We start from the raw sequence: 26,045 nt of genomic DNA, 5'->3' as shown, positions 1-26,045 counted from the left end.
GCACCCCCACCACATCGGGCTCTGCACCCCCACCACATCGGGCTCTGCACCCCCACCACATCGGTCTCTGCACCCCCACCACATCGGTCTCTGCACCCCCACCACATCGGGCTCTGCACCCCCACCACATCGGGCGCTGCACCCCCACCACATCGGGCGCTGCACCCCCACCACATCGGGCTCTGCACCCCCACCACATCGGGCTCTGCACCCCCACCACATCGGGCTCTGCACCCCCACCACATCGGGCTCTGCACCCCCACCACATCGGGCTCTGCACCCCCACCACATCGGTCTCTGCACCCCCACCACATCGGTCTCTGCACCCCCACCATATCGGTCTCTGCACCCCCACCACATCGGGCGCTGCACCCCCACCACATCGGGCGCTGCACCCCCACCACATCGGGCGCTGCACCCCCACCACATCGGGCGCTGCACCCCCACCACATCGGGCGCTGCACCCCCACCACATCGGGCGCTGCACCCCCACCACATCGGGCGCTGCACCCCCACCACATCGGGCGCTGCACCCCCACCACATCGGGCGCTGCACCCCCACCACATCGGGCGCTGCACCCCCACCACATCGGGCGCTGCACCCCCACCACATCGGGCGCTGCACCCCCACCACATCGGGCGCTGCACCCCCACCACATCGGGCGCTGCACCCCCACCACATCGGGCGCTGCACCCCCACCACATCGGGCGCTGCACCCCCACCACATCGGGCGCTGCACCCCCACCACATCGGGCGCTGCACCCCCACCACATCGGGCGCTGCACCCCCACCACATCGGGCGCTGCACCCCCACCACATCGGGCGCTGCACCCCCACCACATCGGGCGCTGCACCCCCACCACATCGGGCGCTGCACCCCCAGCACATCGGGCGCTGCACCCCCAGCACATTGGGCGCTGCACCCCCAGCACATCGGGCGCTGCACCCCCACCACATCGGGCGCTGCACCCCCACCACATCGGGCGCTGCACCCCCACCACATCGGGCGCTGCACCCCCACCACATCGGGCGCTGCACCCCCACCACATCGGGCGCTGCACCCCCACCACATCGGGCGCTGCACCCCCACCACATCGGGCGCTGCACCCCCACCACATAGGGCTCTGTACCCCCCCCACATAGGGCTCTGCACCCCCTCCCCACATAGGGCTCTGCACCCCCTCCCCACATAGGGCTCTGCACCCCCTCCCCACATAAGGCTCTGCACTCCCACCACATAAAGACCAAAACCCCCACAGCGGAAAGGGACTGCCCAAATGGTGATAGAAGGGAGCTGGAGCAGCTGGCACTACAAGTGTCAAGCCCCCTCAAAAACAAACAGCCTACATGATCCAAGCTGCACTAAGGTCTGAGTATGTGGTGATAAGCAAGGATGGTTGACCTTAGGGAGATCAACATCCAACACCGCGGAGACACAATCACGTGTTTCTCTTCCTGCCAGCGTTGAGAAACATGTGATGGTGTCTCCGCAGGCTTTCTTGTTTTGAATATTTCCCAGGGGGCATTGCTCTAGAATCACTGCGTTGAGAAACACGTGATGGTGTCTCCGCGGTGTTGGATGTTGATCTCCCTAAGGTCAACCATCTTTGCTTATGTAGTTTTCTACTAGGCATTGCTCCCACTAGCCAGTTTCCTACTCCACACTGATGAGGGGCAAATACCCCGAAACAGCTGTCTGTGGATGGATACCATGTTTGGCATAGGTCGTCTCCTTGACTGGAGACTGCCCTTCCCGTGGTTGTTCCTTCCCGGTGAAAGACCTGGCTATTTTCCTGCCAGCGTTGAGAAACATGTGATGGTGTCTCCGCAGGCTTTCTTGTTTTGAGTATGTGGTGAGACTGACAGGATTGTGACAGAGAGCATGGCAGCCGGCAGGTGCAGGTATGTGAGGCAAGCCGAGGAGTGATCGTAGGAGAACTATCCTGGGTAAATATACAGGCAAAATGGCGCTGCCCATAGGAAGAGAAAGGGGCAGGGCCGATTGCAAGATGGAGCGTTGCCACAACTTGAATGGGCGTGGCCTGTGCCTAACCACACTCTGGATGGTCAGAGGCCGGATGCAGGCAGGCCCCATTGATTGTCCAGCGGGCTGGTCCATCCCCTTGCACTGACCGGCCGGATTGTCTGGCAGACGGACACATGTCAGCACTACTGATTAACCGGCGTATGGTACCCACCATCTATGGTGATTAGCTTGAGGTGTGAGTACACTAAACAAACTAATCGTAAAAAGTAATATAGCATGTGATAGTGGAAGGCTACACCCATGTTTAAGCAGTGAGATTAAACACCAAATATGACAAGCACACAACACCACCACCACCGTACAGGACCTCTACCTCCACCCCAAGAGCCGCATGCACCCTTCACATGGAAAGGAGCCCTACTTCACTCACACCCCCTAGCTTCAGGGAAAACACCTGAAGAGTTGAGGGTGAGAAGGAGGGCGCGGAGGGGTGAGAAGAGAGAAAGAGGACACCACACCAAAAAACTACCCTGAAAGGCAGCGCAGCACAGGGCTATAGTAAGGAACCTACCTAACCCCTATGTCTAAAAGTTGGTGGAGTCTGGACTCCATCTACTGCTCCATGCAAACGCGCACTATGAGGGGCAGGTGGGCAGGAGACTACAAGGCTAAAAGAACCACCACACTGGTACCTGATCACCGACAGTGTCAAGCTGCATGGTCTAACTGTACATCTTCAAGAAGATACCAACTGATAAATTACAGCCTGTACTCTTCGCCGCTATGTGGGTGAAACAGAGTGAGCAATTACACCCTGTGACCTTATAAACGATCCATCTGAAAAAGAAACTAGAGAAATGTGAACGCCTAATCTAGCCTCTAAACGCCTAAAAAGGCTTTAAGGCCCCGTTTATCACCAGGGTCACGGATTCCGTGACGCAAATCCGGCATAGTTAGCGACGTCGTTGCGTGTGACAGCAAGGAACGACCGTTAACGATGGCAAATAATCACCTTATCGTCCATCGTTGACACGTCGTTACTTTTTTAAAAATCGTTAATTGTTGAGCACGCAGGTTGTTCGTCGTTCCTGAGGCAGCACACATCGCTGCGTGTGACACCTCGGGAACGACGAACTGCAGCTTACCTGCGGCCGCTGGCAATGCGGAAGGAAGGAGGTGGGCGGGATGTTACGTCCCGCTCATCTCCGCCCCTCCGCTTCTATTGGGCGGCCGCTTTGTGACGCCGCTGTGACGGGCAGCGATTTGCCCGTGACGCACAAACGACGGGGGCGGGTGCTGTCACCAGCGATATCACTAGCGATATCGCTGTGTGTAACACCCCTTTAGACTTAAACATCAGTTGCCTCCAACTGACACTAGACAAAACTGAGGAGGCCTGATGCTAGCTGGCGAGGTATAGTCTCCTGAGGTGAAGCCAAGCTTTAATGCTATGTAATACTGGTGGCAGTAGACTATCCCAGGCTTCTGTGTCCCCCCCAATGAGACAAACGAGAAAGTAATTTACACTGGGTGCTTCACTATATCTCTTGTGCAATGTTTTCCCCTTGTGTATTACTTTGCTGATTTATTCTTACATGCTTTTTCTAGCTTAATGAAGTGGAGGTAAATTTAACACATTTTTTTTAAACTGTTTTCTTTTTTTATTTTTTGCATTTCTCCTCTGCAGGGATGCTTTACAAACTTTAATAGCTTTCTACTTTATTCTTTTGCTTGCCTGGTAGTAGTAGTTTGGATAATGTAGACCTGAGCACGTTTCTTAACATTTGCATGCATGTGGAATTAGTTTGAAACACACCAGAAGGAAGCAGCTTAAACCATGTGTTATTATACAGCTGTCCTTCAGAGTGGCATTGCTGTCTTTCTTTGGGGGTGTAACAGCTTCTCAGCCAGTTGTCTCAGATGCTTCAGGAGTCCTCACCATGTCCTGATACCATGTCCTGATACCATGTCCTGATACCATGTCCTGATACCATGTCCTGATACCATGTCCTGATACCATGTCCTGATACCATGTCCTGATACCATGTCCTGATACCATGTCCTGATACCATGTCCTGATACCCTACCTGATAACCTGCTTCACTCTAGGCCTTCTTCAGGACTGCCACTGCCCTTTTTGTTTTTAAAAACAAGATTTTTCTGTCCGTTTTTTAGATGCACTGAAACAAAATGAATAAGCCAATGCCTTTTATTTGTATTTCTCTTCTATGGGTATTTTGTATAAATTTTACCAACTTTCTACATCTAATTTCGAATCAGTGGCATTAGCTTTCAAACTTTTTTTTTTATTTTGATACTTTTTTGATTATTCAGTTTTTCATTCAGTTCTATAAATTCCCTTGAGTTTGTGAAAAGCATATTAGTGATATCTCATGGGATATGTTCCCGTATTGCAAATATGCTGTGGTTTTTGTATCTGATTTACTGGCGGGAAATCTGCAGTGTTACAGAAGAGGCAAAAACTTTGAACAGAAATCATTCTGAGATGCATTTCTAATCCTCAACATGTCCGTTAATGCTACAACTTTTCACTTTGGATTTTCACCCTTTAAATTCACAGCAAACCAAACATTGTAAGGCTTTGTGCCTAGCATCAGGACCAGCTGCGTCCTGGACACGGTGGGTCCTGACCTGTGGGGCTGCAAGTCTCCTTTGCAGGAGACTGAAGCTGCTCGTACCCACGATCAGGGTTTGGGGCGCTGCGTTCACTTGCTTTTGTTCTCCCTACGGAGGACGCTTGTGACTCCGCAGCAAAGAATTTACATACTTGCAGCTCGGAAAGCCGCACCGCAGCTCAGTTTTCGCCGCAGGTCATACAAGCACAGTGGGCACGGGATTTCTAGAAATCTCATCCACTGTGCTTGTACTGTACAACGCAGAGTTTTGGACGCAGCGAAAACACGATGCATCCAAAACGCTACAAACACTGATCGTGAGCACGCACCCTAAATCTGCTTGGAGCTGTGGCACAAATCACAAGAAAATTTGGAAATAACTTACCCTTTTACTTTTTTTAAAGGATCTTTTAACAATGCTTAAAACCCTTTCACTAGAATGTAAAAATAACATTAAAACCTATTCTGAAAAATATGTTTGTATTTTTTGAAAAGCCTGACCGCTTACGACAGTTTGGAGCAATAAACCGCCAACAGGAAATATCAGATCGAAATGTCCCCTATCGACCTGGAATACTTATTGACCCCCAGAAGACTAGCAGAACAGCTACAGAAAATAGGCCTCTCATAGAAGAAAAGTCCCCACCGGAAAGACCAAGAGTGGCTTTTCAGACTCCTATTCCAGAGTCCGCTGTCAATGGTAATGTCTTTCCCACAACTTTCAATCCAGCCAACGAAGAATACCATCGAGGAATATCCAACATCCTTGGAGAAATAGTTGCCCCCAGGTAAATATATGAGCCCATCTTTATTTGTGTTTTTCTTGTATACAAAAATCAGTGAAGATGTGTCCTTGATTATAGATAATTGAGCTGTCTCAAAATCAGCACCTCCTGCAATAGCAAAGTAGCAGGGATGTTAAAATACATGATCCTTCTCCACTACATGTAACGCAGAATGGGAAACAAAACCTGCGCCATTACCAGGTATTGTTAAAGCGCACCAATCACCAGGATTTTCCTATATAACCTAAAGCCAGTGCTATACTGGCACTATCAGGCTGATTCTATACAAACCTTTAGTGGTCAGTTAGGAGGTATAGGTTTTGAAACACAAGCAAGTAAAGTTTGTAAAATGAGCAGATTTTTGAAGGACAGAAGCTGCCGATCAGCTGATAGCTAGGGTGGGTATTCATAGTGATTCTCGCCCCCCTTTCTGTCCATCCTCCCCCTGTTATGTAAGCTAATTTTATTATAGAATTGTTTTACTGAGTGGCTAGAAGGACCTTCCCCGTTTCATTTGAACGAAGACATAGTTCTGCCTTCCTTTTGTCCTCACCCAGTCCATAGGGTGGATAGGTCCCTACATTCGCTAGACCTTGTGAGGGCTTTCAGATATTACATATCCAGGACAGCCCCTTTAGGAACATGGACTCCTGTTCGTCATTCCTGAAAGGCCTAAGAAAGGAGAGGCAGCTTCATAGGCAACGCTGACTCGCTGGATTCGCTCTGCGATCCAGGAGGTCTACCGCTTGCAACTCAAGCCCCTTCCTAGTGGGCTGCGGACTCATTTCACGCGAGCAGTTGGCGCCTCTTGGGCCATTAGGCATCAGGCTTCAGTGGAACAGGGGTGTAAGGCTGCGACCTGGTCTTGTCTACATACTGTTTCAAAACATTACCGAGTCCATACCCAGGCTTCGGCTGAGGCGAACCTAGGTAGGAAAATTCAGCAAACGACAGTGGAGCACCTATCTCAGTAGGCACTCTTGGCTATCTGGGACTGGTTCCAGTCCTTGGGTTGTGTTGTTTATTGTTTACCCACCCAGGGACTTCTTTAGGACGTCCCATGGTCTTGTGTCCCCCAATGAGGCGTCAGAGAAAAACGGATTTTTGTGTACTCACAGAAAAATCATTTTCTCTTAGCCATCATTGGGGGACACAGAACCCTCCCTGTTGCCCTGTTGGGCCTTAGTTTTTTCTTTCTCAGTACTTTTTTGTTAGGAGTATTCACTCACGTTTTTTGTTACTTATTCTCCTACTGCTTGTGTACTAAAACTGAAGTAGCCTGGCTGGGCCAGGGGGTTTATACTGCAGGGGAGGAGCTAACATCTTTGCATCTACTTATTGTCCTCCTATGCATAAGCAGCATAACACCCATGGTCCTGTGTCCCCCAATGATGGCTAAGAGAAAACGATTTTACAGTGAGTGCACAAAAATCCGTTTTTTACAAACTTTACTTGCTTGTGTTTTAAAACCTATACATCCGAGCTGACCACTAAAGGTATGTATGGAATCAGCCTGATAGTGCCAGTATAGCACTGGCTTTAGATTAGATAGGAAAATCCTTGGGATTGGTGCGCTTTAACAATTGGGTTTTCTATAAACGATATTAAATTAAAGCCACACTGAGGGCTTATATAATAGAAGATAGCACAGTCTCTATTGAATGGTCAGTCCATAATGCAATATCTCCAGAGTTGAATCCTGACATGAGGTCTATTATAAAAATCGTATAATGGCAAAACCCTGCATGATATTATCCTTAGAGGGAGCCTGACAGCTGATTCATGCTGCCCAGCAGCAGCTTTGTTATTGAAGCAATACATGTTTTACATACTTTTAACAGTTGGACGAGGACTATGTTTCTCTGATGACTGGTCCCAGTCCCTGCTCCCATGACTGACAGGTCTCTATACACACACTGCAGCATTTGAAAGTATAACCTGCATGGCTGCAATAACAGAGCCAGACTCTGACGTATGCTTCCCATGGTCCACAGCATAAATCAGCTGTCCGGCTGCCTTTAAAGTCAAGTGAAGACCAATTCTGCTTCATCCTTATTACTTATTTTCCCTATATTTTATAGGATTTCAGCCGTACCTCCACCTCAACCGCCAGTTCTCGTAGATAACTACCGAACCCCTTACGATGATGCTTATTACTACTATGGTGCTCGCAACCCACTGGATCCAAACCTTGCTTATTGTAAGGAACAATCATGTTGTTTAATAGGGAAAATGTAATGCTGGTGATATATAACACATTCAAAGTAAGATATTCTGTTGTCAGTAATTATATATATATACAGTAGTTGTGTGCCATTTCTTTATCGTTCCTTTGGGAGACCCAGACCATGGGTGTTTAGCTTCTGCCTCCGGAGGACACACAAAGTACTACACTTAAAAGTGTAGCTCCTCCCTCTGAGCTTATACACCCCCTGGTAGCCAGTCCTAGCCAGTTTATTGCTTTGTGTCAGGAGGCATACATCCACACATGCATTCTCATCTGATTTGTTTGACTTTTGGAAAGAGTTTGAAGAAAAGCGGGTCCATGTCTGGACTCCCGGCATGTCCCTTCTCACCCCACTGTGTCGGCGGTGTTGTTAAGGTTGATTTACAAGGCTGCAGCCTTACATGCCTCGCTCCTTCACCATCCCTTCTGGGCTCTGGCTTGAAGTGGGAGCCAGCACGGTCTCCATGCCTGGCAGGAGTCCGGTCTCAATCCACAGCCCCTTGAGGATTCTGTTGGACCGGAGCACTCATCCCCAGGGACATGGCCCTGCGTCTCAGCAGCTAAGTACCTGAGACGTTTATGTTGGGGGTCCCGGTTCTTTATTGTAAGGGGAGAGTATGCTGTATGTGATTGTTTTAACTTTTCCGGCGGGTTCTCTAGCTTTTGCCTGAGAACCGCGCCGATGGTGCCTGCTTGTCGGCCTCGCCGCTTAAATTTAGGCCCTGGCTTCGACGGAGGCCTAGTTTCATTTTCCTGCCCTCGCATGTCACTCATGCAGAGGGACAGGTTCGGCTCCTCCCGGCGGCCGTTCTACACAGGGGAGGGACACTCCCCACTGCTGGGGCGTCCCACCTTCCCTGCAGGTCTCTATAGCCCTCCAGTTCCCGCTCTTTTATAGGAACGCCCTCTTCTCAGGCAGAGTTCACTCTGCTCTGGGACATCCTGCATTCTGCATCTCTGCTGAGGTGATGCGACTGGGGGACCGGGCTTCGGGATCTGGAGGGCACACAACACCGCGCTCAGTGGTCTGGTAAGCCACAGCCGGTCTCCGGTTGTGGACCTCTGTATATTCTCCCTGGGGTTCATTCTCTGCAAAGCCCCCACTCCAGCAGCAACACAAGGAGCAAGGCTCCAAAGCTTTATTCTACATGCACTGCATGTAAGCTCCTGCTGCCTGAGCCGAGCACCTATCCACATTGTGATGTCTGCTCTAACTTGGCAGTCTCACCCCCAGTGGTCTCTCAGGCTGCTGCTGCACCTGTGACTGAACCCCCGGCCTGGGTAGAGTCCTTTTCTAGGTCCATATCCCAGTCATTTGCTGAGTCCATGGGACTTTTGTCCAAGACTTTGATGAATATGCATCAGCCTCCCTCACAGGGTGCTTCTAATACTCTTGACAGAGGACTCCTATCCTCTGACCTCCGTCCATCGGAGCTCACGGAGGATTCATCATCTGATCCCAGACCCCGTCCTTCTAAGAGAAGGCGCAGGGTTTCCTCCCCTTCCCCATCCCACGGCTCTGTCTCAAGAGCTGACTCTCAAGATGAGGAGGATGCCCTCACTGGGGGCTCGGAGGCTATGTATCCCATCGTTTTCTCTGAGGGTGACTCAGATCTTAGTGATTTGATTGCTTCTATTAATTCTGTGCTGGATCTCAATCCGCCAGTGTCAGAGGAGCAACTCTCTTTGGCAGAAAAACATCAGTTTACCTCGCCTAAGAGAGTGAAGAGTGTGTTCTTTAACCAATCCAGTTTTCAGACCGCTGTGACCAAACCCAGGGCCTGCCCTGACAAACGCTTTCCAAAGCGTGGTTCTGATGACCGGTTTCCATTTCCACCTGAGGTGGTCAAGGAGTGGTCTCACTCCCCAAAGGTAGACCCTCCGGTGTCTAGGCTATCAGCCCGGACCGTTGTGTCGGTGGCTGACGGCACCTCACTTAAGGATTCCCCTGACCGTCAGATTGACCTTCTGGCCAAATCTGTGTATGAAGCTGCGGGGTCCGCGTTTTCCCCGACTTTTGCAGCAGTGTGGGCTCTCAAAGCCATCTCTGCTTCTCTAGAGGAGATGCATTCCCTCACCAAGGAACCTATGCCTGAGATGGTTATCTTAACTGCTCAGGCTTCAGCTTTTTCATCTTATGCCATGTCTGCCATGCTAGAGGCTGCTCACCGCACTGCGGTGGCTTCAGCTAATTCTCTTGTTATCCGCAAGATTTTGTGGCTTCAAGAGTGCAAGGCAGATGCTTCTTCCAAGAAGTTTCTTGCTGGGCTCCCTTTTGCTGGTTCACGGCTGTTTGGTGAACAGCTGGATGAAATCATTAAAGAAGCTACTGGCGGGAAGAGTACTTCCATGCCACAAACCAAGACCAGGAAACCCGCCCAGGGTAGGAATCAATCGAGGTTTCGTTCCTTTCGTTCCTCCAACTGGTCATCCTCTAAGCCTTCCGCCTCGTCTGCTAACTCAGCCAAGGATCAGAAATCCAACTGGCGCACAAAAGCGCGTCCGCAGAAGACCGCAGGAGGTTCTGCCACTAAGGCAGCTTCCTCATGACTCTCGGCCCGCTCCAGCCACGTCCTTAGTCGGTGGCAGGCTCTCCCACTTTGGCGACGCTTGGTTAAAGCAAGTCTTCAAACAGTGGGTGAGAGACATCATATCTCACGGCTACAGGATAGAATTCTCTTCCAGCCCTCCAAACAGATTTTTTCTTCAGCGCTCTATTGGGAGACCCAGACGATTGGGTATAGCTACTGCCCTCCGGAGGCCACACAAAGCACTACACCAAAAAGTGCAAGGCCCCTCCCCCTCTGGCTATACCCCCCCCGTGGTATCACGGGTTCTCCAGTTTTAGCTTTGTGTGCGAAGGAGGTCAGACATCCACGCATAGCTCCACAGATTTTAGTCAGCAGTAGCTGCTGACTATTTCGGATGGAAGAAAAGAGGACACATATAGTGTCCCCAGCATGCTCCCTTCTCACCCCTGGATGGTGTTGTAAGGTTGAGGTACCTATTGCTGGTACAGGGCTGGAGCCTGACATGCTGTTTTCCTTCCACATCCCCCTGGGGGGCTCTGAGGAAGTGGGATCCTGCCGGCCTCAAAGCTCTGACGCCGGGCTCCATCCACAGACCCATTTGAACCTGCTGGATACGGAGCTGGAGTACCGTTCAGGGACATGGCCCTGCACCATTACAGGTACTCTGTGTCCCCGTACACACAGGCACAGCACACTCCAGACTTGCTGGGTGTGCTAGTGCGCCGGGGACAGTAAAGGGTTACAGTCACTGCAGCTTTGCTGAGTGACTTTGTGTTTTGGGAACTACCGCGCCGGACGCTCCGGGAGCGGCGGCGCGGCTGGGACTTGTAGTTCGCCGGGGACTGGGCGCCGACCGCGCTTTTACGGCGGCGGCGCTTATAACTCCAGTCCCCGGCTTCTGCGGCCTAGTGCCGCTTCGTTCCCGCCCCCTCCCTGTCACTCAGGGAAGGGGACAGGCGCTGAGCAATCAGCAGCGCCGAGGGCTGGAGCCTTTTTACATGCTCCAGCCCTCTCACTGCACTCTGTCGGACGCCGGATTCCCGCTCTGCCTTGGGGGCACGCCCACGGCCCGCCCCTACTCACACGAGCTGGGGAAGAAGCCGGCAGCCATTACTGCAGAGCTCGGACTTTCGGCTCCAAGGCAGGACGGTGGCGATCATACACCCGCTTATAGGCGGGCGGTAAGAGGCACACATAGTGCTGACCACGCTATAACGGCAGTGTATACATGTGTTGTTTTTAACTACATAGGTCGCTATATGCCCGCTTGGGGAGCGACACATCAGCAGCAGGAAAGCAGGTGTGCTAAGGCACAGGCTTTCTAGGCTGCTTGTTTTGCACGACTGAGGTGTTCATTTGTGTTTATGCTGATATGCTATACATTGCACTGTACAGTCGCTAGTCTTAGCTATATTCTTCTGGAATGGCTAGACTACAGCAGCAGAAAACCAAGGGTGCTGGGGCACAGGTTTTTTTCTATGCTGCTTGTATTGCATGGGCTGCAGTGTGCATTTGTACTTGTGCTTGTATGCTATACATTGCACTGTATGGTCACTCTTCTGGGCTATATTCCCCTAGATGACCAGTCTACAGCAGCAGAAGAGCAGAGGTGCCAGGGCACAGGCTTCTATGCTGCTTGGATTGCATGTGCTGCAGTGTTCATTTGTACTTGTGCTTGTATGCTATACATTGCACTGTAGGGTCACTCTTCTGGAATATTCCCCTAGATGACTAGTATACAGCAGCAGAAGAGCAGGGGTGCCAGGGCACAGGCTTCTATGCTGCTTGTATTGCTTGTGCTGCAGTGGTCATTTGTAATTGCAATGTACGGTCACCAATCTTGGCTATATACTTCTAGATAGCTAGTCGGCAGCGGCAAAAAAGCAACACAGATTTCAGTGCTGTTTTTACTACATGGGATGCTGTTCATGACACCGTCCCATTGTGTGCATGCTCCCCTGTAGCACGTCGTCTGCCGGGGTCTCTAGCACTTCGTCTGCCGCGGGCTCTACTAGTTGTGGCCAAAGAAACCTCCTGTCAACCCTGTCCATGGGCAGGGACGGAGTAGTCATAATATAGAGACTTGCACCCATGGGCAATCTACTTGACCAAAAGGCAGCTCTTCAGGGCTTTGATACTGACATCGCTCTCAATCCGGATACACCGGGTGGTAACGCCATACGGAATGATCCTATACCGTCCATCAATGGAAGGTTGGATCTTTCTCCCTCAGCTCCCTCAGTGGAGATAGGAGACGAACAGGAGAAGTTCCTTTTCAGTGTCTCACGCAGATATTGAGTATTTTTCTGGCCACGCTGACTTCAGAGAAGCAGTCCAGGAACACCACGCTTACCAGATAAGCGTCTTCTCCAAACGTTTTTAGGATACACGTTATCCCTTTTTTCCCCTGACGTGGTCAGCGCTGGACCCAGGGTCCAAAGGTGGATTCTCCAATCTCCAGGCTTGCATATAGAGCCATAGTTGCATGGAGATGGGGCTTCACTTCAAGATGCCATTCACAGACAGATGGACTCTGGTTGAAATCTGTCTAGGAGGCTATCGGCGTGTCGGTTGCTCCGGCATCCACAGCCGTATTGGCAACCTAACCTTTTCTGCTGTTCTTGCGCAGCTGACCTTGAGCAGGGACATCTGTACCGCAGAGGCGTCCGTAACCCCGCAATGTCTGCACTGCGACTTACCCTGTTAATACTGTCCTAAAAGTACAGTCGAGGTTTCGGTCCTTCCCAAGCTCCGGCAGGTCCCAATTGTCCTCGTGCAAAAGGGCTACAAAACCTCAGACGGGGCTCAGATTCCGGCCGGGCTCAATCTCGCCCAAGGAAGGCAGTCGGAGGAACCGCTACCAAGGCGGTCTCCTCAGGACTCTCAGCTCTCTCTCTCTCTCTCCGCATCCGCGGTTGATGGCAGACTCCCCCGCCTTTGGCGACATTTAGCTGCCACAGGTCACTGACTGGTGGGTGACGGACATTGTGCTCACGTGCACAGGACAGTGTTCTGTTCTCGTCCTCCCGACTCCATTCTTCAGAACGGCCCCCACCTCTCCACCGAGCAGATGCCCTGCTGCAGGCGGTGGACGCTCTAAGAGCAGAAGGAGTGGTGATCCCTGTCCCCCCTCAGGAACGAGGGCGAGGGTTTGTACTCCAATCTCTTTGTGGCTCCAAAAATGGACGGTTCCTTCCGTCCTGTTCTGGTTCTGAAACTGCTCAACGAGCATGCGAACGCCAGGCGGTTCCGGATGGGATCCCTCCGGTCCGTCATTGCCTCAATGTCTCGAGGAGACTTCCTTGCCTCAACAGACATCAAAGATGCCTATCTCCACGTGCCAATTGCTACGGAGCACCAACGTTTTCTACGTTTTGTGATAGGAGACGAACATCTTCTGTTCGTAGCTCTGCCATTCAGTCTGGCGACAGCCCCACGGGTGGGCACCAAGGTCATGGCAGCAGTGGTAGCAGTCTTGCACTCTCACGGACACCCGGTGATTCCGTACTTGGACGATCTACTCGTCAAAGCAACCTCCCTCGAGGCATGACAACGCAGCCTGAATGTTACGCTGGAGACTCTCCAGACTTTCGAGTGGATCATCAATTTGGCAAGGTCAAATCTGTCTCCGACTCAATCACTAACGTATCTCGGCATGGAGTTTCATACTCTATCAGCCATAGTGAAGCTTCCGCTGAACCAGCAGCGTTCACTGCGGACAGAGGTGCAGTCTCTCCTTCAAGGCCAGTCGCACCCCTTAAGGCGCCTCATGCACTTCCTAAGGAAGATGGTGGCAGCCATCGAGGCAGTTCTCTTTGCGCAGTTTCATCTGCACCAACGGCAATGGGACATTCTCCGCCAATGGGATGGGCAGTCAACCTCCCTGGACGGGAAGTCTCCCTTTCCCTGACGGCCGAGGACTCTCTGCAATAGTGGCTTATTCCCACCTCATTGCCATAGCCCCCATCCTGGGCAGTGGTCACGACAGATACGAGTCTGTCAGGGTGGGGAGCAGTTTGTCTCCGCCACATGGCTCAGGGGACGTGGACTCAGCAGGAGTCCACCCTTCAGTTCGATGTGCTGGAAATCGGGGCAGGGTATCTTACCCTATTAGCTTTCCAAAAGTGGCTAGAAGGGAGCAGATCCGAATCCAGTCGGACATCTCCACAGCGGTGGCATACATCAACCACCAAGGAGGGACACGCAGTCAGCAGCCTTCCAGGAAGTCCGGCGAATCCTCTTGTGGGTGGAGGACACAGCATCCACCATATCCGCAGTTCACATCCCGGGCGTAGAAAACTGGGAAGCAGACTTCCTCAGTCGCCAGGGCATGGACGCGGGGGAATGGTCCCTTCACCCGGACGGGGTTTCAGGAAATCTGTTGCCGATGGGGGGGGGCCGGACGTCGACCTAATGGCGTCTCGGCACACCAACAAGGTCCCGGCATTTATGGCACGATCGCGCGATCACAGAGCTCTGGGCGGCAGACGCCTTAGTGCAAGATTGGTCGCAGTTCCGGCTCACATATGTGTTTCCACCTCTGGCACTCTTGCCCAGAGTACTGCGCAAAAATCAGATCCGATTGCAGCCGCGTCATACTCGTCGCACCAGACTGGCCGAGGAGATCGTGGTACCCGGATCTGTGGCATCTCACGGTCGGCCGACCGGGGTCACTACCAGACCGACCAGACTTACTGTCTCAATGGCCGTTTTTCTCCATCGGAATTCTGCGGCCCTGAACCTGACTGTGTGGCTTGTGTGTCCTGGATCCTAGCGTCTTCAGGATTATCCCAAGGGGTCGTTGCCACCATGAGACAGGCTAGGAAGCCCACGTCTGCTAAGATCTACCACAGAACGTGGAAGATTTTCTTAATCTGGTGCTCTACTCAGGGAGTGTCTCCCTGGCCATTTGCATTGCCTATCTTTCTTTCCTTCCTACAATAGGAGTTAGAAAAGGGCTTGTCGCTAGACTCCCTCAAAGGGCAAGTCTCAGCACTATCCGTGTTTTTTCAGAAGCGTCTAGCACGTCTTTCTAAGGTGCGCACGTTCCCGCAGGGGGTTTGTCATATCGTACTCCCGTACAAGCGGCCGTTGGATCCATGGGATCTGAACAGGGTTCTAGTTGCTCTCCAGAAGCCGCCTTTCGAGCCTCTGAAGGAAGTTTCCTTTTCTCGCCTGTCACAGAAGGTGGCGTTTCTCGTTGCGATCACATCGCTTCGGCGAGTGTCTGAGCTGGCAGCTCTGTCATCCAAGGCTCCCTTCCTGGTGTTTCACCAGGACAAGGTAGTGCTGCGCATCATTCCGGAGTTTCTCCCTAAGGTAGTATCCTCGTTTCATCTTAATCAGGATATCTCCTTACCGTCCTTTTGTCCTCATCCGGTTCACCGGTATGAGAATGATTTACGTTTGCTAGATCTGGTGAGAGCACTCAGAATCTACATTTCCCGCACGGCGCCCGTACGCCGTTCCGATGCCCTTGTCGCTGGTACGCGCAAGAGGTTGCAGGCTTCTAAAGCCACCCTGGCTCGATGGATCAAAGAACCAATTCTGGAAGCCTACCGTTTTGCAGGGCTTCCGGTTCTTTCAGGGCTGAAAGCCCATTCAACCAGAGCCGTGAGTGCGTCCTGGGCGCTACGACACCAGGCTTCGGCTCAACAGGTGTGCCAGGCAGCTACCTGGTCGAGTCTGCACACTTTCACCAAACATTATCAGGTGCATACCTATGCTTCGGCGGATGCCAGCTTAGGTAGAAGAGTCCTGCAGGCGGCAGTGACATCCCCGTAGGGGAGGGCTGTTTTTGCAGCTCTAACATGAGGTATCTCTTTACCCACCCAGGGACAGCTTTTGGACGTCCCAATCGTCTGGGTCTCCCAATAGAGCGCTGAAGAAGAAGGGAATTTTGTTACTTACCGTAAATTCCTTTTCTTCTAGCTCTTATTGGGAGACCCAGCACCCGCCCTGTTGTCCTTCGGGATTTCTTGGTTGTTTGCGGGTACACATGTTGTTCATGTTGAACGGTTTTTCAGTTCTCCGACGTTATTCGGAGTTAATTTGTTTAAACCAGTTATTGGCTTCCTCCTTCTTGCTTTGGCACTAAAACTGGAGAACCCGTGATACCACGGGGGGGTATAGCCAGAGGGGGAGGGGCCTTGCACTTTTTGGTGTAGTGCTTTGTGTGGCCTCCGGAGGGCAGTAGCTATACCCAATCGTCTGGGTCTCCCAATAAGAGCTAGAAGAAAAGGAATTTACGGTAAGTAACAAAATTCCCTTCTTTCTCTCAACTCCCCCCTGCTCCAAGGCCGCCGCCTTCTCGCACGCCGTGGCGTCCTTGCAGGCAAACGGAGTGATTGTCCCAGTTCCCGCTCAGGAACAGTTCAGAGGTTTTTACTCAAATCTCTTCCTAGTTCCAAAAAAGGACGGTACCTTCCGGCCCATCCTGGATCTCAAGCTTCTCAACAAGCATGTCCGGGTGCGGCATTTTCGCATGGAGTCTCTGCGATCAGTCATTGCCTCTATGACCCAAGGGGAGTTCCTGGCGTCCATCGACATCAGAGATGCCTATCTGCATGTGCCAATCGCAGTGTCACATCAGCGTTGGTTACGTTTTGCGATAGGAGAGGATCATTTCCAATTCGTGGCTCTCCCCTTCGGGTTAGCCACGGCCCCTCGGGTATTCACCAAGGTCATGGCGGCAGTGCTTGCAGTCCTGCACCTCCAGGGGTTAGCAGTGCTTCCTTATCTGGACGACCTTCTGGTCAAGGGTACATCCAGCGCAGATTGTCAGCGGAGTGTTTCGCTCACTCTCGCCACCCTAGCCCAATTCGGGTGGATTGTCAATCTTCCCAAATCCACTCTGACTCCGACCCAGAGTCTCACGTACCTAGGGATGCAGTTCGAGACTTTGCCGGCAGTTGTGAAGTTGCCCTTAATCAAACAGCAGTCTCTCCGGCTAGCGGTGCGCTCTCTCCTGAGGCCCCGCCGTTATTCCCTCAGGCGCCTGATGCAGGTGCTGGGTCAAATGGTGGCCTCCATGGAGGCGGTTCCCTTTGCCCAGTTCCATCTGCGTCCTCTGCAGCTGGACATTCTCCGCTGTTGGGACAAGCGGCCTTCCTCCTTACAGAGGTTAGTGGCTCTGTCGCCACGGACCAGGAGCTCTATTCAGTGGTGGCTTCGACCCCTCTCCCTGTCCCAAGGGCGCTCCTTCCTGACTCCGTCCTGGGTGATTCTCACCACGGATGCCAGCCTATCCGGCTGGGGAGCGGTACATCTCCACCACAGAGCACAGGGCACTTGGACTCCGTCCGAGTCAGCCCTTTCAATCAATGTGCTGGAAACCAGAGCTGTGCTTCTAGCTCTCCTAGCCTTTCACCACCTGTTGGCGGGCAGGCACATTCGAGACCAGTCAGACAATGCGACAGCGGTTGCCTACATCAATCACCAAGGCGGGACACGCAGCCACCTGGCAATGTTGGAGGTCCAACGCATTCTTCAATGGGCGGAGGACTCCAAGTCCACCATATCCGCAGTCCTCATCCCTGGCGTAGAAAACTGGGAGGCAGATTATCTCAGCCGTCAATCCGTGGACGGTGGCGAGTGGTCCCTGCACCCGGCAGTGTTTCAGTCAATCTGCCGCAAGTGGGGCACTCCGGACGTGGACCTAATGGCATCCCGTCACAACAACAAGGTTCCGGTTTACGTGGCTCGCTCCCACGATCCTCAGGCCTTCGCCGCGGATGCTCTGGTTCAAGACTGGTCCCAGTTTCGTCTGTCCTACGTGTTTCCCCCTCTAGCTCTCTTGCCCAGAGTCCTGCGCAAGATCAGAATGGAGGGCCGTCGAGTCATCCTCATTGCACATCTTCCGGACCGTCCAGACCTGCTCTCGCAAGGTCCGTTTTTCCGCCCGAATTCTGCGACACTCCAATTGACGGCGTGGCTCTTGAGTCCTGGATTTTGACGGCTTCTGGTATTCCTCCTGAAGTCATCTCCACTATGACTCGGGCCCGTAAGTCTTCCTCCGTCAAGATCTATCACAGGACTTGGAAAATTTTCCTGTCCTGGTGTCGCTCTTCCGGCCATTCTCCTTGGCCATTCTCGTTGCCGACCCTTCTGTCTTTTTTACAGTCCGGTCTGCAGCTAGGACTGTCCCTCAACTCTCTCAAGGGACAAGTCTCAGCTCTATCAGTGCTGTTCCAGCGGCGTCTCGCCCGGCTGGCTCAGGTCCGCACCTTCATGCAAGGTGCGTCTCACATCATTCCGCCTTATCGGCGGCCCTTGGATCCCTGGGACCTTAAAGGGAACCTGTCATCAGAAATTTCGCCCAAAAGCTAAAAGATTCCCCCTCTGCAGCTCCTGGGCTGCATTCTAGAAAGGTCCCTGTTATTATTGTGCCCCATGTGAGACCAAAATAAAGCCTTTATAAAGTTCTACCTTTTTGTATGCAGCTTCTGTAAATCTGTCACGGGGGCGGGCTCTCTGCCGTCCGTTATTTTGCCCCCTGGTCCTGTACGCCGCCCCCATCGCTCCTTTCCATATCTGATGCACCGCCCACTGCTCCAGCCATCCCCACGCATGCCCAGTGCCAGTCTCACAGGACTGAGCAGTGTGAACGCTGGTGACGTGTGCGCAGGCAAGTGATTATGGACGGGACTGTGACTGTTATCAGCAAGTACCCGGCCATAATCTCGTGAGCGCGCAAACCTCTCCAGCATTCACACTGAGCTCAGTGTAGATGCTAGACTGTATGGGCTGCTTCCAGGGATGACGTCCCTTTGTCATGTGATAGTATTTCGAACACGCCCCTATCACGTGACAAAGGGACGTCATCCCTGGAAGCAGCCCATACAGTCTAGCATCTACACTGAGCTCAGTGTGAATGCTGGAGAGGTTTGCGCGCTCACGAGATTATGGCCGGGTACTTGCTGATAAATGTCACAGTCCCGTCCATAATCACTTGCCTGCGCACACGTCACCAGCGTTCACTCTGCTCAGTCCTGTGAGACTGGCACTGGGCATGCGTGGGGATGGCTGGAGCAGTGGGCGGTGCATCAGATATGGAAAGGAGCGATGGGGGCGGCGTACAGGACCAGGGGGCAAAATAACGGACGGCAGAGAGCCCGCCCCCGTGACAGATTTACAGAAGCTGCATACAAAAAGGTAGAACTTTATAAAGGCTTTATTTTGGTCTCACATGGGGCACAATAATAACAGGGACCTTCCTAGAATGCAGCCCAGGAGCTGCAGAGGGGGAATCTTTTAGCTTTTGGGCGAAATTTCTGATGACAGGTTCCCTTTAACTTGGTCCTCACGGTATTGCAGAAACCCCCTTTCGAGCCCCTTAGGGAGGTTTCTTTGTATCGTCTTTCTCAAAAGGTGGCCTTTCTAGTTGCCATAACTTCTCTCAGGAGAGTCTCTGATTTGGCTGCGCTCTCCTCGGAGTCACCTTTTTTGGTTTTTCACCAAGACAAGGTAGTTCTCTGTCTGACCCCGGACTTTCTTCCTAAGGTGGTCTCTCCCTTCCACCTTAACCAGGATATTTCCTTGCCTTCCTTCTGTCCGGCCCCTGTTCATCGCTTTGAGAAAGCGCTGCATACTCTGGATCTGGTGCGTGCTCTCCGGATCTATGTGTTTCGCACCGCTGCACTTAGGCGGTGCACCTCTCTTTTTGTGCTAACCACAGGGCGGCGCAAGGGTCTCTCTGCTTCTAAGCCGACCTTGGCCCGTTGGATTAGATCGACCATTTCGGACGCCTACCAGAGTACTCAGGTGCCTCCCCCGCCGGGGATCAAAGCACACTCGACCAGAGCTGTCGGTGCCTCTTGGGCTTTTAGGCACCAGGCTACGGCTCAACAAGTCTGTCAGGCTGCCACTTGGACTAGCCTGCATACCTTTTCGAAGCACTACCAAGTGCATGCTCATGCTTCGGCAGATGCGAGCTTGGGCAGACGCATCCTTCAGGCGGCTGTCGCCCACTTGTGAAGTTAGGCTCCGCCTACTTCTTAGTTTTTTCTGTTTATTCCCACCCAGGGACAGCTTTGGAACGTTCCCTGGTCTGGGTCTCCCAAAGGAACGATAAAGAAAAAGAGAATTGTGTTACTTACCGTAAATTCTTTTTCTTATAGTTCCGTATTGGGAGACCCAGCTCCCTCCCTGTTGCCTGTTGGCAATTTCTTGTTCCGCGTGTTATCACCGGCTGTTGTCGTGGACAGAGTCTCCGGTTGTTCCGGTTCTTGCTCTGTTTTACTTGTGGGTGGCTATTCTCCTTCAGCTTTTGCACTAAACTGGCTAGGACTGGCTACCAGGGGGTGTATAAGCTCAGAGGGAGGAGCTACACTTTTAATTGTAGTACTTTGTGTGTCCTCCGGAGGCAGAAGCTAAACACCCATGGTCTGGGTCTCCCAATACGGAACTATAAGAAAAAGAATTTACGGTAAGTAACAAAATTCTCTTTTTTCCACCCCCTGATTTGTGAAATTTCAGATAATCTGTTACTCAATTCATGAATTTCTTGCTCTTTACATAGATGCTCCAGGTATGATGGCTACGCAGGCTCCTGTAGGTATTAACATGCCTGCCACACATGTCACCCCGCTTTATCCAGGGCATCACCCTCCGTAAGTAACTATGTTCTAAGTCCTATTTTATCTCTAGCTCACATTTTCACAGCTTTGATTATACACAATGTTCTGGGCTTTAATGGAGCATTGCTTCAACAGTAGTTGATATTCATTTTGGTTTGCGGGGGATTCCAATGTCTATTGAACGTTTGGATTTGGCCACCTAACTTTTAAATATACCCCCCGAAGCATATGGGGGGTTGCCAGACTGTTCTTCCTCATCCTAACAGCGGCTAAGTAATAACACTCTTCCAGTGCTGCTGAGCCCCATCTTCCAAAGATGACCTATATTCACATTCTAAAGATGTGTCTGGAGAATTTGACAGCTCTTCTTCATAACACAATGGACAAGTTATCATACATATATATGAGGACATGAAGTGATACAGATGCTCCAAGTATGAGCCTCTTTATTATTGGACCTTTTAAGGTTTTATTGAGAAATATATGTTATTCCATCTGCCTGGCACACCTAAAGCAAGTGTCACATTGCTGTCACGTTACCAGATTACGTGTCTTTCTATTGGCCACAACTCCTATTTGGTTGGTGTATGTTTTTATGCTTTCACTTTTTATTTGTTTTTTTTACTTTTTTTTTTATGTTCTAAAAATGTAAAGTCAATGAAAACATAGTAGGGAAGAAATAATTTTTACGTCTCACAGGGATAATAAACAGAGGCCGGGTGCTGGAAGAGGGGCCAGTTTAGGAACATTTCCAGAAGAAAGGCCTCGGCAGACCCGAGAGGCTGTTCTTTCGTATCAGGAAGATCTGGAACGTCAGGTTTGTCTTTTAACCACTTATAGGGTATTCTCATGTTTTCTCTTGCAGTTCAAAGTAATACATCCTCAGGGAGCATACATAGAAATCATAGGTCCCTATTGCAGAAAATTCTAATTGCCAACCTCCCACCCCCAAAAAAAATAAATAATAATAATAATTTTCTGCTGGGTCACAGCAGAGGATATTTCACAACTTTGCAGCCCTTACAAAGTAATGTCCCTCCTACTGAAGCCCCTAGATTCCCTTTCATTGCACCATTATCGTATATTACGCACTGCAAGGTCCTGCATATCGTATTATGCACATCCCATATTCCTCCATATGGTATATTGCACGCCTCACAGTCTTCATTACAGTATATCATTATGGCCACAAGTGTATTAATTGATAAAAAAAATGAAATAAAATACTCACCTCCTACTGTTCCCCCGCTGCTCCTGCCTGTTGTGAGAGGTCTGCAGTTCTGCTTATCTCAGCACAGCGGGAGTGCTGTAGTGACGTCATCGTGCTCCCTACGCTGAGATGTCAGACGTCAAGGGTGAATGAGCGAGGAGGAAGCGCAGATCTCACTTTTTCCTCATTGATTTCAATAGTGTCCGCATCCAGGATGCCGACACAGTTGAATGGGTGTGCAGGGCGCTGGCTCTGGGCCCCCTTAGCTCATGGACCACATGGCAGTATGTTACTGACAAGCACTTTACAGTCTTCCTACTTCCTGGTATCTAGCCGTGTGGGCTCTACTCCTGGAGTGACAGCTCTGGTGAATAGAACTGATTTTTCCCATAAACTAGCATCAGATGCAGAAAATCCGCAGCTAAAAACGAACATGCATTTTTAGCGCATTTTTGCTGTCGACACACATAATAAATGCATGTAATACTCACACGACTGTATCAATAATGTTTTTTCAAAGCCAAATACCAGGAAGTATCAAAAACAAAGCAGCTTTATTTAAAGTATAACATACCAAAACAGGACAAAAACTGCAGCTGCAAAAACGTGATCGAAACACAATGAAGAAAAAATACAAAACGCAGTAACCTAATTTACATAAGTGCAGAAATACTAAAGAAAATCTTCAGCATTTGTGGGAATGTAGCTTAAAGTCCAGCACAAGTCCTGCTATAACACATTTAGCTCTCAGTGGTTTGTTCTGAATCTAAACGATTATCACTATATTTACACTTTAATATATGAAGGCATTTGAACAAGCACACAGGTCTGGACAGTGAGAGCAGTGATTAAATCAATGGACAAGAGAGAGTTGACTAGGATGTTAAGAGTTAACCCCTCTCCTGTGCACTCTTGGCCAAGCACTTAAGGCCAGGCTCCATAGAAACCAGCTGTACTCTATAAATGATAAATTCTCTCACTGGAGGAAAATGACTGCAGATAGAAAAAGCAAGTCAATTGCAAACTTGCTTATTTTCATGCTGTTTAACTAATTAAAGCAGTTGAACAACTTGAGAATGCACCTTTTAAAGACAGCCCATTTTTATTTTTCTGATTTCCACCAATTTTTTTTCCCTTCCCTTTTTCCAAGAGCCATTACTTTTAATATGTTTTCATAGCTGTAGCCGTACATTGGCCTCTTTTTTCTTTATCGCTTCATTGGGGGACACAGAGACCATGGGTTGTATGCTGCTGCCACTAGGAGGCGACACTAAGCAAAACAAGGAAAACTCCTCCTATGCAGTATACACCCACCAACTGGCAATTGTTCCCCAGAATAAGCTTAGTGTCCATAGGAGGTGGACACACTTGGGGCTGCTCCCAGCCCCTTAGGTTTGTATTTTTAATTTCTCCCCTTTTTCGTTTCAGACACAGCTCGTCGGGCGACAGGGTGTAATAGCTCACCCTGCTCTCCCCCCTAGAGACCGGTCGCACAGAAGTGGGGTCCGTCCGCCACTTCCGTTGTCCTCCGTGTCTGTCTGGCAGGACCCTACCCCCCTAACACTCTCAAGACTGTTTGGGGTGCATCCGCACAGAGGGACAGGCGGATGGTCCTTGCCCCCCTCCCCCTGCATGCTCGCCCTCCATAGCCGGCCTGATCAGGGAGGGGAGACGAAAAATCACCGGAAGATACTCGTCTCCCTATGTATTTCCCAGGACGCCAGGATCAAGCCAGGATCAGGAGGACTATCAGCCTTCGGGACAGGTACCCATCCCTTGTCCCGGGTCATGGGGGGCTCCGTTCTAAAAAAAAAAAAAAAAAAAGGAGGTAAAAGAAGGGATTAGGACCCATAGCTTTAGCTTACCCCTGGTCAGATCCTCCTTTATACAGGCTCTGTCCCCGCTCTTGTCCTCGGCGCCGTTCTCGGCTCCCCCTGCGGTCTCATCCCAAAAATTTAGCCCCCGATTTCTCTTCAGGCCTAGCTCCCATCCGGCCACGCCCCCTCCCGGCCGGCCTATCGCACGGGTCCTTCCTTTCCAGCAGGCCCGCCCGCTCTAGCAGCCATTCCCTGCAGGCCTCTGCGCGCTCTTTATGCCCACTCCCGGCTCTCCTTACACCCAGCCAATCCCGGCTCCCTGCAGCGCGCCGTTTTTTCGCGCTTCTTTACCGCTCCTCCCCCAGCCCGGACTCCTCAGCCCATCACAGCCTGAGACCCTTCTGGGCAGCGGCAGCGTTCCGGTGCAGCTCCCCACAGACTAACCTGCAGCCCTCCGGAGCCCCCACCTCTGCTCCCTCAGCCTGCAGCTTCAGGACACAGCGCCAGCTTCAGACAGCAGCACCAGCATACACAGGACGCCAGAGTCTGGGTAAGCTCTGCCACTGGGAGGCAGCTCCTTCCCCAGTCCCCATCCGCCTGGCATCCTCTGCTCTATCCTTTCTCTCTCCCTGCTGTCCCATGTCCAGCACAAGAGTGACCCGCTCTCAGCCACAGGCCATAGTGCTTCACTTCGCCTGCACCTCTTGTCTAAAAAAGTTTCCCTCAGGGCAGTCCTCCCCCATCTGCCTAGCCTGTAGCACCCCTAGCATGACTACTACGGAGCCCCCCACCGCCCGTAACGAGGACTCGGCCCCCATGCCTGGGTGGGCCTCAGCTCTTTCTCAGTCCGTGGACAACCTAACTAAGATGTCTCAAACCTTAGCCTCGGCCATAGAGCGTCTGCCCGCCTCCTCCTCTGGAGTCCCCCCGGTGACCCAGAGCGAGTCTGAGCCCGCAGCGCCTCCAGCCCGGCAGGGCAGAACACACAGGAGGTCTAGGAAGCGGTCCCTATCGGGGTAATCCTCCAGCTCCCCTAGCCCCGCTATGGCCTCCAGAGCATCACGCTCTCTGTCTCCTACCTCTTCTGTGGCAGCCCCAGATTCGGACCAGGACTCTGCTTCTGACTCCGATCTGGACTCTGAACATATCTCCAAGCTGACCGGTATGATGGACAGTCTGGTCATTGCTGTCAATCAGACCCTAGAGGTGAAGGATGTAGATCCGGCTCCTACCAGTCAATCAGTCCCTTTCAAAAGGGCCAAGAAGCTGCCAAGAAGCTTTGGCAACCACAGGGAGTTTGAGGATGTTTTCTCCAGACAGTGGGAACATCCCGACAAGCGTTTCCAGAAGCGCAAGCAGGCACAGGTCCTTTATCCCTTTCCACCGGAACTTCTTCAGAAGTGGTCAGTGGCCCCTTCAGTGGATCCTCCGATCTCCCGACTCTCGTCCAGCACCACCCTACCGCTGTCCGATGGCGCCTCCCTGAAGGATCCCTCGGACAGGACCAGAGAAACCTTAGCCAGGTCGGCCTTTGAAGCCTCCGGCTCTGCCATCACTCCAGCCTTTGCATCCACCTGGGTCTCCAAGGCTGTCTCCGCCTGGGCAAAGCTCCTTCGGCGTGGTATCCTGGCTGACGCTCCCAGCCCCGAGCTGGCAGATCTGGCAGATCAGATCGCACATGTCGGAAAGTATCTAGTCGCTGCGTCCCTCGACTCTGCTGCTTCCGCTGCCCTGGCAGCCGGCAACATTACTGCAATCCGCAGAGCCCTGTGGCTTAAAGCATGGAACGCGGACTCAGCATCCAAAAAGTCTCTCTCCAGTCTTCCCTTTTTTGGGGCCAGACTCTTCGGAGAAAAGCTGGACAAGATCATCTCTGAGGCTACGGGGGGAAAGAGTACCTTCCTTCCCCAACAGAGGATCACCCGTGCCCCTCCAAAGCGGCGGGCTTTTCCCTTTCGCCCTTTTCGTCAATTTTCTACCAACTCCAACACACGTCGGGAGCGGTCCCCAGCACGTCAGGAGAGACGGAAGCCCTCCTTTAAGGCAACACCCCACTGGCGGTCCTGGCGTTCCCGTGGCCAGCAGTCCAAGCCCTCCAGCTCCAGATCCAACAGATTCTCCTCCGCATGACTGGGCTCCCGTCCCCGGATCCTCATCCAGGGTCGGCGGTCGTCTCCGCATGTTCAGAAGCACGTGGCTTTCCGTGATAGACGACGCCTGGGTTCGAGACGTCGTCTCTCACGGCTGCAAGATAGAGTTTTCTTCTCTCCCATG

The 26,045-nt window shown here is 51.8% G+C and overlaps 1 protein-coding gene across 2 annotated transcripts in view; it reads left to right on the top strand.

Annotated features, from left to right (window-relative positions):
• CSPP1 (centrosome and spindle pole associated protein 1) overlaps positions 1 to 26,045 on the top strand; it is a 278,156-nt gene that overhangs the window by 122,917 nt on the left and 129,194 nt on the right. For both annotated transcript variants that reach the window (XM_075353210.1, XM_075353209.1), the window contains 4 exons: positions 5,120 to 5,412; positions 7,491 to 7,609; positions 20,687 to 20,777; positions 21,444 to 21,561. In XM_075353210.1, coding sequence (XP_075209325.1) covers positions 5,120 to 5,412; positions 7,491 to 7,609; positions 20,687 to 20,777; positions 21,444 to 21,561 — 621 coding nt within the window. The remainder of the gene's footprint in view (positions 1 to 5,119; positions 5,413 to 7,490; positions 7,610 to 20,686; positions 20,778 to 21,443; positions 21,562 to 26,045) is intronic.

The sequence above is a fragment of the Anomaloglossus baeobatrachus genome, chromosome 6 (genome assembly GCF_048569485.1).
Source record: "Anomaloglossus baeobatrachus isolate aAnoBae1 chromosome 6, aAnoBae1.hap1, whole genome shotgun sequence".
Taxonomy (NCBI): domain Eukaryota; kingdom Metazoa; phylum Chordata; class Amphibia; order Anura; family Aromobatidae; genus Anomaloglossus; species Anomaloglossus baeobatrachus.
Note: the sequence above shows the minus strand (reverse complement) of the source record. Positions and strands in the feature narration are given on the sequence as shown.